The sequence below is a fragment of the Phocoena phocoena genome, chromosome 12 (assembly GCF_963924675.1).
Source record: "Phocoena phocoena chromosome 12, mPhoPho1.1, whole genome shotgun sequence".
In the NCBI taxonomy this organism is placed as follows: Eukaryota; Metazoa; Chordata; class Mammalia; order Artiodactyla; family Phocoenidae; genus Phocoena; species Phocoena phocoena.
Genome location: NC_089230.1, coordinates 14,979,162 through 14,994,939, shown reverse-complemented (window position 1 = coordinate 14,994,939; position 15,778 = coordinate 14,979,162). Strand labels below are relative to the sequence as shown.

The 15,778-nt window shown below is 39.5% G+C and overlaps 1 protein-coding gene across 1 annotated transcript in view; it reads left to right on the top strand.

The window, feature by feature from the left end:
- Nucleotides 1–15,778, top strand: part of MTHFD1L (methylenetetrahydrofolate dehydrogenase (NADP+ dependent) 1 like) — a 195,346-nt gene that overhangs the window by 34,359 nt on the left and 145,209 nt on the right. Inside the window, exons 9-11 of the mRNA XM_065889148.1 lie at nt 99–187; nt 1,717–1,814; nt 4,560–4,733. Of these exons, the coding sequence (XP_065745220.1) occupies nt 99–187; nt 1,717–1,814; nt 4,560–4,733 (361 nt within the window). The remainder of the gene's footprint in view (nt 1–98; nt 188–1,716; nt 1,815–4,559; nt 4,734–15,778) is intronic.

The window sequence follows — 15,778 nt, the reverse complement described above, 5'->3', positions numbered from 1 at the left end:
ACATCCTGACTTGCTTGGTTGAAAACGAGGACATCATTCAACGTCCTGGCATTTCACAAGAACGATGTGCTGAAAGTCTTTTTTTTTTTTTTTTCCAGGGAAGCTTGGATGCAGTTCTCCCGGTATCCATGGTACTGGTCCCATCGCAGAAGACGTGAGTCTCCTTGCTGCCGCTCTGCGGATTCAGGTTTGTCTGACACAGCTATTTGAGAATTTTTGAGTTTGGAGCTTCAGTGAATAGTTGCCAACATTTGGAAGTGTTGCCTGTTTAGCAGACGCAGTGTCAAACACTTTACAGACATGATGTCATTTAATTCTCACAACAATCCTGTAAGACAGTGTTATTCCCATTTGATAGATGAGAAGATGGAGACTTGGAAAATTTAAGTTACTTGCCTTTGGTCACATGACAAGTATGGGGCAGGGACCCACATCAGGGTCCTCTATTAGTTATCTATTGATGTGTAATAAATTACCCCCCAGATTTAGCCATTTAAAACAACAAACATTTATTATCTCAGTTTCTGTGGGTCACATATTTGGAGCCACGTAGCTGGATGGTTCTGGCTTGGAGTCGCTCATGTGGTTGAAATCAAGATAGCGGAGCCCTAGTCGTCTGAAGGGCTTGACTGGGGCCAGAGGAGTCAAGATGGCGCCCTCACATGGCTGTTGGCATGCGGTATTTAAATCCTCTTTGGCTATGGGCAGGATGCCTTTGTTCCTCATCACCTGGATTTTTCCATGGGGCTGCTCACGATGTGGCAGCTGACTTCCCCCAGAATGAGGGATCAAAGGAGAGAGCAAGGAGGAAACTGCAGTAGGTTTTATGACCCAGTCTCCAAAGTCACATGCCACCACTTCCTCTTTTCTTCTTTGCTAGAACTGAGCCACCAATGTAGTTCACAACCCAGGGAAAGGGAATTGGGCTCACCTCTTGAAGACGGGAGTGTTAAAGAGTTTGTGGACATCTTTTCGAACCACCGCTATCTGTGTGACCTAAAGCCCAAGGTCTCCGGCTCCCCACTCCTGTGCGCTCGGCTGGTGCTGAAGCCTGCAGTGCGGGTGCCGGCCAGCAGAGGCGTTAAGTAGCAGTAGAGAAACCGGAGCCTCTAATTAAACAGAAGCAGGTTTTAGTTCATTTCTTTCTTAATACATGCAATACACAATTAAAATTTTACTTCAAAATGGGACGTAGTGCATTTCTGTGAGGCCTCTGTGTTACATTGCAACTAAAGGCAAATATTATTTCTATGTGTGTGTGTGTGTGTATGTATGTATATATATATGTGTATATATATATGTATCACTGATAATTCGGTTTGCTTGTTCTATTATATCAACTGTAGAAGGATTATGCTTGCAATGGTGCAGATTGTTGGTGAAGCTGGGCATCCCAGCTAGCCTGTCATGCATTCTCATATTTCCCTCATTTTTCTTCTCTGAGGTGATGCTATAATTGTAATCCGTGTACTTGATGCCTTTAGTGAATACAAACTTTAATAGTACCTGTATCTCACATTTTCTTTTTTAAGAAAGATCTGCACATTTAACTACATGTGAATAAAATTAGTCCTGGTGTTCACTTGGATTACTGTGGGGCTTACACTCCTTTTCATGACAGTATCCCTGAACGATATTCGATATTTTCATAGTTTAGATGTGTAACCTGTCAGCTTTTACTTTTCTAACATGCTTTCCTTCCTACCCCTATTGAAGAACATGGTTAGTAGCAGAAGGAGATGGCTCTGTGAGCAGCAGTACAGGAGGTGGAGACTTCACTGCTTGAAACTTCAGCCTCTGTCCCCCGTACCAAGGTATTCAGCTGATTTGTTTATACTGACATCGGCTCACCAAAGTGCCTTAGACATCCAAAGTTACCCATTGGATGGGGGCACAACTTGTGGTGTTATGGCTTTGATGGTGGATAATTTTCTCTAATCAAATTGCTGCACTACTTTTTCTCCTTTTTTCTTTTCCTTTTTTTTTTTTTTTTTTTTTTGGGCCATGCTGTGCGGCGTGCGGGACCTTATTTCCCTGACCAGGGGTCGAACCATGCCCCCGGCATTGGGAGCGCAAAGTCTTAACCACTGGACCGCCAGGGAAGTCCTGCTGCACCATTTTTTCCTGTCATTTAATTCCTCCAAAGTTAAATGATAATGAACATGTTGGCCATATTCTGTCAGTTCTAAGATGTAGATTTTTTTAGTTTCTGAAGTCAGGATGCACCTTATTGTCAATGATGTACCCTGTATTCAGTGGCAGTGTTTTTTCTTAAAATAATGGTATCTTAGATTTGACAGAATATGGTAATGTCATATTTGGAATATGCTTTTCAGTGTTAGAAATGCCCAACACACACGTCAGCTTGGTCTTCAGGGCCTTGTAGGTTTCCACGCTGCGGGTAAATGACCAACCAAAGCAAACGCCATTAGACGTGGGACCGGAGTTCTGCCTTCTTCAGAACGTGGTGGTATCTGCTCTCTGACAGGACACTCTGGGAGGGTCCAGATGGATATTTTCTTCAGCGTGGTATTTAATGAAGTGTAAGCTACATATTCCCTCTGTATAAATTTGGAAATACAAACTGCAGGACAGTCTCAGCATGTGATTTTGGAACAATTCGCTAGATAAGCTGTCTGAGCCAGGCAAATGCATTTTCCAGCCTCGTAGTGAATCCCGCATGGCCACCCCTCCTCCTGTGAATTGGCCCAGTCCCCTTCCTACAGGACGCCCATAAGTCCAGCGCTTCACCAGGTGATGCTGTCTGCCAGCGTGGAATACGCAGGCTGTAGGAGATAACACCACCCGGAACTGACTCATTTTTCACTTGATAACCAGTTGCTTTTCAGAACTGACCTCTGTTTCCTTGGGCCACAGCCCAACACTAAGGTTCGATTATACCCACCAGGCTGGTGAAGCCCTCCAAGCTATGTTTTCACACCTCAAATAGACTAAACGTCTTAGTCATCTTCTGTGTTCATTGATACGTAAATTCCCAGGAATGTTCTTTGTAATATCATCCCTGTAGTTGTGCAGTCTGTTTCATAAAATAGTTTTTGAGGTTACTTATGTTGTTATAGAACCTTCACATTTAAAAGTCAATGAGTAAATTCTACTTACAGAGAGCTGAAAAAAACTTGCGAGGGACTCAGCCAAATTGTGTACAAATCCAAATAAATTCCCCTTGGGGGGAAAAGCCCCTAAACTGCTTAATCAAATTTGACTCCTGCAGCCACTGGGGAGAGAAAGGCAGGCTGAGTAGTCTATAAATCACTCAGAAAATCAAAACGATGTCACCATCACTCCTCAGCTAGTGAAGAGAAAACCGTGGAGGTTTTGCAAGAGTAGGCTCTTCAATTTAGGAGATTGTGGGAGGAGAGAAACAGAAAAAAAGGTGTAGTCAGGAAGGCGAAATGAAGTGGGAGCACGGACAGTGAAGGCTGGGGTGCAGTTGGTGGGGGGAGAATCAGAAAGGACAATGTAGGTGGACCTGGGAAAGGGGTTACCTAGCTGCAGGTACAGAGCTCCGCCCACATCTGGGCAGAGGCACCCTTCCCCCTCTCCCGCTCTAGTGGGCATTGGAAGTAGGTTTACTGTTACCTCTTGCACCAGAGTCAGGCTCCATGGGGTCATGGAGGAGAACAGAGGGTAGTATGAGGACTGAGAGATTGTCTGTGGTAGCAACAGGAAAAAATAGAGCAGGGGGCTGCCTACCGGTGGAGAGACCGCTGCGCCGCCAGATAGGGGCCCCAGGGTGAATCAGGAAACTGCTGCATTGTCAGACATCAGCCCTCAAGACCAAGTCACAGACAGATGGATGGGCCAGACCCCCGATGAAAGAAGCGGCTGAGCTCAGGAGCCCCAAAAGACTCTCTCTGAGAAGTCTTTTGATTTTCATAGCACTCCTGTTAAGATGAGCTGCAGCTTGCACATCTTAACCAGTGAAATAGAATAGTTGAGTTGTTTGCCCAGTGACACTCTGGAGTTCCTAAAATTTCCTGTGTCTGAAGTTGAGCCTCAGGCACTAGCTCCATTTACCGACAGTTATGTAATTAATGAAATATTTTGAAATATGATTTTTGACTTGAGAGGGAAAATATGGACACAGATAAAACAAAAGAGTATTTCCACATTTTTGAATTGCCAAGAGACACATGTGGCTAGCCCAGTAATAAAGCATTATGCAATAACCCCTCTATTCCTGGTTAAGGAATTCAACGATGACCCATAAAAAACACTGTGCTGTATCATGGAGTTATCTTTAGGGGTGGCCTTTGGACACATGGTAATAATCCATCTCCTTTCCTATGGCGGAGGTGTATCCTGGCACCTGGGAAGAATTCTAGAATCTAGTTTTTAAGAGTTGCTTCTCTATCTAAAGCAATGTACCGTTTTCTTACGCACTTTAATTGTTAGCAGTTGTACTTAATCCTACTTGGGGAAAAAGGACCACAAAGCCATTGGATCTAATTGTTGGCATGGTGTACGGCTGTTTTCTACTCAAGCAGCGACCACCTAAGCTGATCAGACTCTCTTACCTCTTATGTTTCCCCACCCAGTGATATCGAGATTTCAAGAGCACAGACTCCAAAAGCTGTGGATATCCTTGCCAAGGAGATAGGGTTGCTTGCAGATGAAATTGAAATCTATGGCAAAAGCAAAGCCAAAGTCCGTTTGTCCCTGCTAGAAAGGCTAAAGGATCAAGCAGATGGAAAATACGTCTTAGTTGCTGGGTAAGACTACTTTTAAAATCTCTTTTACTGAGAAGACGTTTATAAAACTCTCTTCCCTGTTTGTATCTGTCACCACACCCCTCAAATCCATCCTCTTCTCCAGCCTGACATTATTTTGTCCATTTCCCTTGGCAGTCCTTCATTTGACATGAGGTAAGTTTTTATTTTCGGTGTAAAACAAATGAGTCCCCTCCACAGAATATACAGTGTAACGAGTTCCTAATCCAGGACTTTGCTTTTTGTTTCCCGTATTGTGTTTTGATCACCCTGGTTCTGCCTTGGATTTTTCATTTCGCTTTTCATGATAAAAATGAAAATAAGAATTGAAAATAAAATATTTTGAGCCGAATGGGTTGTTTTCCTACTTAGAAATAACATTGGAAAATGAACGGATCATTGTGTGAGACTTAGACTTTTCGATTAGTATCCTTAATATTTATGACTTTGCATTACAAAAACTCATCTCTCTTTCTTGCATTTCAGAATTAATATTGGGCCATTTACATTTGTGTTGCTCGTTTTACAAAAGGCAAATGCACAGTTTTTGTGAAAAGGAGCCATTTGCTTTATTTTGCCTCTTTTTTTAAAAAAAGAAATACATTCATCCGCTGAAAAACAATAGAAAACAAGGGATTTCAAATATTTATTTAATGTGAGCATTAGGGGTATGCAAGGGAGCATTAGGAGACTGTAGAACTTCCTCTGTTGTCTTGAAATGTCATTGCATTGACTTACTGATGATATATAGGCCAAGGCTTGGGGCACAAAACCCTATTTGTTAACAGGCAGAGACATTTTTGTAAATGGACTTGACTTATAGTTAGCTTGGTTTTTACATATCTGATTATTCATGTAAGTGCTTTATTTCTTTTTCTGGTTATAAAAGTCATGCATACTTGTAAAACTATTTGAAAAATACAGAAAGTAAAAACAAGGAAGTGTAAACGGCTGTTGACATTTGAGACCATCTTGACACAGAGGCAGTCTGTCATAAATGAGATCATTGTACACATGCTATATTCTGTAAGCAACTTGATTATTTCACAATATGTTGTACACCTAGCTCCATGTGAGTCAGGATAGAGCTATGTTATCATTTTGCATGACTACCTGACATGCTACTGCTCACATCCCAGATTCTTCAATGTGCTGGGGGATAGGGCTTGGCGGGGGGGGTGGTAAAAACGCCTGGGATGAGGGTGGGTTCCATTCTACACATCTTCCCAGCACCAAGAAACATAGCTGTGGCTCAGCCACTGATAGTAAAGCATGTTTCTAATTCTTCTTCAAGTGTATTAAGGCAGAAAAAAGGTTTGAAGATATCATAGAGATATCCCACAATTTATTTAACCAATTCTCTATTGATGGGCTCTCAAATTGTTCCCCATCTTTGGCCATTATAAGCAGTGCTGAAATTAACAACCATGGGCATGCATATTTGTGCATTTATCCAATAATCTGCTTAGGAAAAATCCCTAGAGATGAATTCAATTTTTCATACCTACAAATAAAGATAAAACTACAGATAAAGCAAGATAGCATCCATAATATCACCTCTTTAATGGTATAATAATTTCTTCATATCTCTTCCCCTTTTTCCTTTAGCCTCCCTCTGCCCCCCCACCTCACCCCCCCATCCCACCCCCCAGCTCCTCTTTCCCCATCTCCTTCTGTTACTGTTTTCTAAGAGGGATGGACAGCTAGAGTCATTCGGTGGCTGTGTTTTTAAGGAATTCATACCTTGCTGCAGCACCTCAGTTGCCTGTGGCTTAAACCTCTCTCAGACTTCCAGGTTCACCACCGCTGGATTCCCAATCCTAATGGGATGCTCTCCAGCCTAGGATCCCAGCCCTGATGTCCCCATAACTGAGCTGTAGGAAACCTCTTTGAGGGGAGATTTGGCCTCACCTGAGGCACCCTCTAGGGGTAGATCTGTGAAAGGAGCTGGCTGACGGCAGGGGGTGGGTACTCCTGGGTCCCAGAGTTTGGAGCAAACATCTAGTCAGTCAGTGTTGCTTTTCTGGAAGTGTGCTTCATGCAAGTTTGTTTACAGTGAATAAATTAACTCTGAGACATTAAGAACTTCAGAAGCAAATTTAGCATCTTATCCACAGATTTGCTTCCCTTCTTCCAGCATTTAGGTGCTCTTGGTAAGTGGGTTTGCTGGTTTTCTCACCCTGTTTAAGGTAGGAAGAATTAGGAAAACTCAGGAAGATGTGGTCTCAGTTTACGAAGGAAGAATCATGCAGCCATTTTTCACATGGAAGGGCTGTGATTTACTCTTTGGGCTTGTCAGTATTGGAGATAAAAGCACAAATCTAGACATGGCCCTGCCCTTCACTGGGAACACAGAATTGATACTTGTAAAACAAAACCTGTGATGGTATTGTTATCAGATTCCAAACCTGAAGTCATAACCTGGCCTCCAGCCACATGCCAGAGAGTGACCGCCAGCCTGGCCACCTAGATTGCCACTACGTGTTCGTCCATACCCAGTAGAACATCATTCCACTCTGTCTCTGCTGGCCTTTATGTGCGTAACTGATCGGAAGAAGCCAGGCTGCTATGTCATACGTAGAAGCCAAAATTAAACCTGAATTCTCAAGTACAGATTTAACCCAAGGACGTCAACAGTTCTTCTGAAATTGTGGTATAAATTCCCTTACATAACGAAGACCTATGAAGGAACAAAAATCAAATTGTGTTGCTTTCACCTGCATTGAAAAAGAAGCTGGGGCTTCCCTGGTGGCGCAGCGGTTAAGAATCTGCGTGCAAACACAAGGGACACGGGTTCGAGCCCTGGTCTGGGAAGATCCCACATGCTGCGGAGCAGCTAAACCCGTGCGCCACAACTACTGAGCCTGTGCTCTGAGCCCGCGAGCCACAACTACTGAGCCTGCGTGCCACAGCTACTGAAGCCCGTGCGCCTAGGCCCCATGCTCCACAACAAGAGAAGCCACTGCAATGAGAAGCCCGTGCACTGCAACGAAGAGTAGCCCCCACTCGCTGCAACTAGAGAAAGCCTGCGCACAGCAACGAAGACCCAATGCAGCCAAAAATAAATAAATAAGATAAATTTTTTTTAAAAAAGAGAAAGAAAAAGAAGCTGTGAGGGTAGGATTTTGAGATGTATATATGCATCTGTCTCAGAGCTTGGAGGTTTTTAGAAAAGACATATAACAGTGTATTCTATAAGAGAGGAATGAACTCCCCTCACCAACACAACAAGAGATATTTTTTAAGTGTGTAAACTGCCTTTGTTACCTAATCTTTTGATAGCTGGATGTTTGAAATCACTTTAAAACAGCAAGACAATCATTTATAATCTAAAATGAAAACTTCATTTGAAATAAAATCACCTTTAATTTTTGTCAGGTCAGTTATGGAAAAGTGACATTATCAAGCCCTTATATGCATGGTTGCAACTTCTTAAGAAATATGAATTACCCGTCCACATAATTCAAAAAGAGTCATGTACCACAATGTATATTGCAGCACTATTTACGATAGCCATGACATGGAAGCAACCTAAGTGTCCATCGACAGATGAATGGATAAAGAAGATGTGGCACGTGTATACAATGGAATATTACTCAGCCATAAAAAGAAACGAAATTGAGTTATTTGTAATGAGGTGGATGGACCTAGAGACTGTCATACAGAGTGAAGTAAGTCAGAAAGAGAAAAACAAATACCGTATGCTAACACATATATGTGGAATCTAAAAAAAAAAGTTCTGAAGAACCTAGGGGCAGGACAGGAGTAAAGACGCAGACGTAGAGAATGGACTTGAGGACATGGGGGGGGAAGGGTAAGCTGGGAGGAAGTGAGAGAGTGGCATGGACATATATACACTACCAACTGTAAAATAGATAGCTAGTGGGAAGCAGCGACATAGCACAGGGAGATCAGCTCGGTGCTTTGTGACCACCTAGAGGGGTGGGATCAAGAGGAGATATGCGGATATATGTATATGTATAGCTGATTCACTTGGTTATAAAGCAGAAACTAACACACCATTGTAAAGCAATTATACTCCAATAAAGATGTTAAAAAAAAACAACTCAAAAAAAAAAAGCATAACTCAAAAAAAGAAACAGGATGTGGTACATATATACAATGGAATATTACTCAGCCATAAAAAAGAACGAAATAATGCCATTTGTGGCAACATGGATGGACCTAGAGATTGTCATACTGAGTGAAGTAAGTCAGATGGAGAAAGACAAAAATCATATGATATCACTTATATGTGACATCTAAAAAAAATGATACAGATGAACTTATTCGCAAAACAGAAATAGAGTCACAGATGTAGAAAACAAACTTGTGGTTACCAGGAGGGAAAGCGGGTGGGAGGGATAAATTGGGAGATTGGGATTGACACATAGACACTACTATATAAAAAATAGATAAGTGATAAGGACCTACTGTATAGCCAGGGAGCTCTTCTCAATACTCTGCAATGACCTGTATGGGAAAAGAATCTTAAAAAGGGTGGATATATGTATATGTATAACTGATTCACTTTGCTGTACAGCAGAAACTAACACAACATTGTAAATCAATTATACTCCAATAAAATTTTTTTAAAATAATAAAACAAAAATAGGTAGCTAGTGGGAAGCAGCTGCATAGCACAGGGAGATCAGCTCTGTGCTTTGTGACCACCTAGAGGGGTGGGATAGGGAGGGTGGGAGGGAGACCAAGAGGGAGGGGATATGGGGATATATGTATATGTATAGCTGATTCACTTTGTTATAAAGCAGAAACCAACACAACATTATAAAGCAATTATACTCCAATAAAGATGTTAGGGAAAAAAAGAAATATAAATTACCAGTCCATTAAATGATTTTTTCCTTTTTTCTGAAAGTTTTTTTTTAATCTGAAAATAATATTGACCCATTGAATAAAAATTTAGCATAAAGAAAAGTAAAAAGAAGGAGAAAACGAAATCTCTCATTACACAGAAGTATTCAAAATTTTTATATTTCCTTCCAGGATTGTATCTCTGCATTTATCCTTTTTACACATTGAGATCATGCCATAAATACCATTTTGTGTCCTGCTTTTATCCCTGAATACTATAACATAAGTCTTCTCTCATGCTTTAGAAGAATTCAAATGCCCAAGTAATTTTTCAGTAAACCTAAATAATAAATATTATTGCACGTTTGAATTCATGTATAAATGTGATTTGAATATATCAACAGTGGGATTAAAATATAAAACCATGGGATTAAAAAAACCTTCTACTATTAATAACCCAAATGCAAAACAGATTAATTCATTTTAAAATGCTATTCTTCAGACTTCAGAATTTCTTATTCCGTCAGAATCATCTGTATTTCATCAGCTACACTTCACATGGTATTTACACCTACACATCACTTTATTTGCTCTGCCTGACAAAATGAAAAGTATTGGGAATTGTTCAGGGAAGTATGCCAAAAGAATCTTAGGGTCTCCTGAGTTTTACATATTTTCCTAGTTACACTAATGAAAAGGAATTTGTTTGAGAACTTGACCCGGAGTGCAGCTGCAGGGCATTGAAAGTGTATATGCCGAATGGGTCTCCATCCACCCTTTACTGATTTCCATGCAGAAGTTTTTAGAATTTTTCTGAATCGCTTGGACCCAGCAGTTAAAAAAGAAGCCCAAACTCAAAGTGTGAACAGACTGAATTTCATATTAGAGGAAAATATTCACATCACTATTTTTTTCTCTAGAGTGCCAAATACCTGATTTTATTTTTGTTTACTTTTTAATGTTACAAACCATTTTGGTCAGTGTAAAAATAACTTCTTTTGATTCTTCTAAGATTGTGATTTTCTGCCCTGTGCAACTATCTAAATATCGGTGAGTTTTTCTTCTAGTTACATTAGTTGCAGAGCAGAACAAAGGTATTTACAAGAGGCCAGGGACTTTGAACTATTTGCCTCAGTCAAGTGTAATGGGAAACAACAAATGGACCATGGTTATCCTTTTTTTTTTTTTTTTTTTTTTTAGTTTTTTTAGTGAACAGACTATTATTTTTTTAATGACTTAGGACAAGCTTTACTAATTGTTTTTTTTAACATCTTTATTGGAGTATAATTGCTTTACAATGGTGTGTTAGTTTCTGCTTTATAACAAAGTGAATCAGCTATACATATACATATATCCCCATATCTCCTCCCTCTTGTATCTCCTTCCCACCCTCCCTATCCCTCCCCTCTAGGTGGTCACAAAGCACCAGGCTGATCTCCCTGTGCTGTGCGGCTGCTTCCCACTAGCTATTTTACATTTGGTAGTGTATATATGTCCATGCCACTCTCTCACTTCCTCCCAGTTTACCCTTCCCCCTCCCTGTGTCCTCAAGTCCATTCTCTACATCTACGTCTTTATTCCTCTCCTGCCCCTAGGTTCTTCAGAACCATTTTTTTTTTTTTAGATTCCATATATACGTGTTACCATACGGTATTTGTTTTTCTCTTTCTGACTTACTTCACTCTGTATGACAGACTCTAGGTCCATCCATCTCACTACAAATAACTCAATTTCGTTTCTTTTTATGGCTGAGTAACATTCCATTGTACATATGTGCCACATCTTCTTTATCTATTCATCTGTCGATGTGCACTTAGGTTGCTTACATGTCCTGGCTATTGTAAATAGTGCTGCAGTGAACATTGTGGTACATGACTCTTTTTGAATTATGGTTTTCTCAGGGTATATGCCCAGTAGTGGGATTGCTGGGTCGTATGGTAGTTCTATTTGTAATTTTTTAAGGAACCTCCATACTGTTCTCCATAGTGGCTGTATCAATTTGCATTCCCACCAACAGTGCAAGAGGGTTCCCTTTTCACCACACCCTCTCCAGCATTTATTGTTTGTAGATTTTTTGAGATGACCATCCTGACTGGTGTGAGGGGATACCTCATCGTAGTTTGGATTTGCAATTCTCTAATGATTAGTGATGTTGAACATCCTTTCATGTGTTTGTTGGCAATCTGATATCTTCTTTGGAAAAATGTCTGAGTCTTCTGCCCATTTTTGGATTGGGTTGTTTGTTTTTTTGTAGCTGAGCTGCATGAGCTGCTTGTAAATTCTGGAGATTAATCCTTTCAGTTGCTTCATTTGCAAATATTTTCTCCCACTCTGAGGGTTGTCTTTTCATCTTGTTTATGGTTTACTTTGCTGTGCAAAAGCTTTTAAGTTTCATTAGGTCCCACTTGTTTATTTTTGTTTTTATTTCCATTTCTCTAAGGGGTGGGTCAAAAAGGATCTTGCTGTGATTTATGTCATAGAGTGTTCTGCCTATGTTTTCCTCCAAGAGTTTTATAGTGTCTAGCCTTACATTTAAGTCTTTAATCCATTTTGAGTTTATTTTTGTGTGTGGTGTTAGGGAGTGTTCTAATTTCATTCTTTTACATGTAGCTGTCCAGTTCTCCCAACACCACTTATTGAAGAGGCTGTCTTTTCTCCATTGTATATTCTGGCCTCCTTTATCAAAAATAAGGTGACCATATGTGCGTGGGTTTATCTCTGGGTTTTCTATCCTGTTCCATTGATCTATATTTCTGTTTTTGTGCCAGTACCATCCTGTCTTGATTACTGTAGCTTTGTAGTGTTGTCTGAAGTCTGGGAGCCTGATTCCTTCAGCTCCGTTTTTCTTTTTCAAGATTGCTTTGGCTATTTGGGGTCTTTTGTGTTTCCATACAAATTGTGAAATTCTTTGTTTTAGTTCTGTGGAAAATGCCATTGGTAGTTTGATAGGGATTGCACTGAATCTGTAGATTGCTTTGGGTAGTAGAGTCATATTCACAATGTTGATTCTTCCAATAAAAGAATATGGTATATCTCTCCATCTGTTTGTATAATCTTTATTTTCTTTCATCAGTGTCTTATCGTTTTCCGCATACAGGTCTTTTGTGTCCTTAGGTAGGTTTATTCCTAGGTATTTTATTCTTTTCGTTGAAATGGTAAATGGAAGTGTTTCCTTAATTTCTCTTTCAGATATTTCATCATTAGTGTATAGGAATACAAGAGATATCTGTTCATTAATTTTGTATCCTGCTACTTTACCAAATTCATTGATTAGCTCTAGTAGTTTTCTGGTAGCATCTTTAGGATTCTCTATGTATAGTATCATGTCATCTGCAAACAGTGACAGCTTTATTTCTTCTTTTCTGATTTGGGTTCCTTTTATTTCTTTTTGTTCTGTAATTGATGTGGCTAAAACTTCCAAAACTGTTGAATAATAATGGTGGGAGTGGACAACCTTGTCTTGTTCCTGATCTTACAGGAAATGGTTTCATTTTTTCACCATTGAGAACAGTGTTGGCTGTGGGCTTGTCATATATGGCCTTTATTATGTTGAGGTAAATTCCCTCTATGCCTACTTTCTGGAGGTTTTTTATATAAATGGGTGTTGAATTTTGTCAAAAGCTTTTTCTGCATCTATTGAGATGATCATATGGTTTTTCTCCTTCAGTTTGTTAATATGGTGTATCACGTTGATTGATTTGTGTATATTGAAGAATCCTTGCATTCCTGGGATAAACCCCACTTGATCGTGGTGTATGAGCCTTTTAATGTGCTGTTGGATTCTGTTTACTAGTATTTTGTTGAGGATTTTTGCCTCTATGTTCATCAGCGATATTGGCCTTTAGTTTTCTTTCTTTGTGACATCTTTGTCTGGTTTTGGTATCAGGGTGATGGTGGCCTCGTAGAATGAGTTTGGGAGTGTTCGTCCCTTTGCTATATCTTGGAAGAGTTTGAGAAGGATAGGTATTAGCTCTTCTCCAAATGTTTGATAGAATTCACCTGTGAAGCCATCTGGTCCTGGGCTTTTGTTTGTTGGAAGATTTTTAATCACAGTCTCAATTCAGTGCTTGTGATTGGTCTGTTTACATTTTCTGTTTCTTCCTGGTTCAGTCTTGGAAGGTTGTGCTTTTCTAAGAATTTGTCTATTTCTTCCAGGCTGTCCATTTTATTGGCATATGCTGCTTGTAGTAATCTCTCATTATCCTTTGTATTTCTGCAATGTCATTTCTCCTTTTTCATTTCTAATTCTATTGATTTGAGTCTTCTCCCTTTTTTTTCTTGATGAGTCTGACTAATGCTTTATCAACTTTATCTTCTCAAAGAGCCAGCTTTTAGTTTTATTGATCTTTGCTGTCGTTTCCTTCATTTCTTTTTCATTTATTTCTGCTCTGATCTTTATGATTTCTTTCCTTCTGCTAACTTTGGGGGTTTTTTGTTCTTCTTTCTCTAATTGCTTTAGGTGTAAGGTTAGGTTGTTTATTTGAGATGTTTCTTGTTTCTTGAGATAGGATTGTATTGCTATAGACTTCCCTCTTAGAACTGCTTTTGCTGCATCCCATAGGTTTTGGGTCATTGTGTTTTCATGTGATTTGTTTCTAGGCACTTTTTGATTTCCTGTTTGATTCTTTCAGTGATCTCTTGGTTATTTAGTAGTGTATTGTTTAGCCTCCATGTGTTTGTAGTTTTTACAGATTTTTTCCTGTAATTGATATCTACTCTCATAGCACTGTGGTCAGAAAAGAAACTTGATGCGATTTCAATTTTCTTAAATTTACCAAGGCTTGATTTGTGACCCAAGATATGATTTATCCTGGAGAATGTTCCATGAGCACTTGAGAAGAATGTGTACTCTTGTTTTTGGATGGAGTGTCCTATAAATATCAATTAAGTGCATCTTGTTTAATGTATCATTTAAAGCTTGTGTTTCCTTATTTATTTTCATTTTGGATGATCTGTCCATTGGTGAAAGTGGGGTGTTAAAGTCCCGTACTATGATTGTGTTACTGTCGATTTCCCCTTTTATGGCTGTTAGCATTTGCCTTATGTATTGAGGCACTCCTATGTTGGGTGCATTATTATTTACAATTGTTATATCTTCTTCTAGGATTGATCCCTTGATCATTATGTAGTGTCCTTCTTTGTCTGTTGTAACAGCCTTTATTTTATAGTCTATTTTGTCTGATATGAGAATTGCTACTCCAGCTTGTTTTGATTTCCATTTGCATGGAATATCTTTTTCCAGCCCCTCACTTTCAGTCTGTATGTGTCCCTAGGTCTGAAGTGGGTCCTCTTTTAGACAGCATATCTATGCGTGTTGTTTTTGTATCCATTCAGCCAGTCTGTCTTTTGGTTGGAGCAGTTAATCTATTTACATTTAAGGCAGTTATCGGTATGTACATTCCTATTACCATTTTGTTAATTGTTTTGGGTTTGTTTTTGTAGGTGTTTTCCTTCTCTTGTGTTTCCTTCCTAGAGAAGTTCCTTTAGCATTTGTTGTAAAGCTGGTTTAGTGGTGCTGAATTCTCTTAGCTTTTGCTTGTCTGTAAAGGTTTTACGTTCTCCGTCTAATCTGAATGAGATCCTTGCTGGGTAGAGTAATCTTGGTTGTAGGTTTTACCTTTTCAGCGCTTTAAATATGTCCTGCCACTTCCTTCTGGCTTGCAGAGTTTCTGCTGAAAGATCAGCTGTTAACCTTATGGGGATTCCCTTGTGTATTATTTGTTGTTTTTCCCTTGCTGCTTTTAATATGTTTTCTTTTCATTTAATATTTGATAATTTGATTAATATGTGTCTTGGCGTGTTTCTTCTTGGAGTTATCCTGTATGGGACTCTCTTTGCTTCCTGGACTTGATTGACTATTTCCTTTCCCATATTAGGGAAGTTTTCAATTATAATGTCTTCAAATATTTTCTTAGACCCTTTTTTTTCTCTTCTTCTTCTGGGACCCCTATAATTCTCATGTTGGTGTATTTAATGTTGTCCCAAAGGTCTCTTGAGACTGTCCTCAATTCTTTTCATTCTTTTTTCTTTATTCTGCTCTGCGGTAGTTATTTCCACTATTTTATCTTCCAGGTCACGTATCCGTTCTTCTGCCTCAGTTATTCTGCTATTGATTCCTTGTAGAGAATTTTTAATTTCATTTATTGTGTTGTTCATCATTGTTTGTTTGCTCTTTAGTTCTTCTAGGTCCTTGTTAAACATTTCTTATATTTTCTCCATTCTATTTCCAAGAT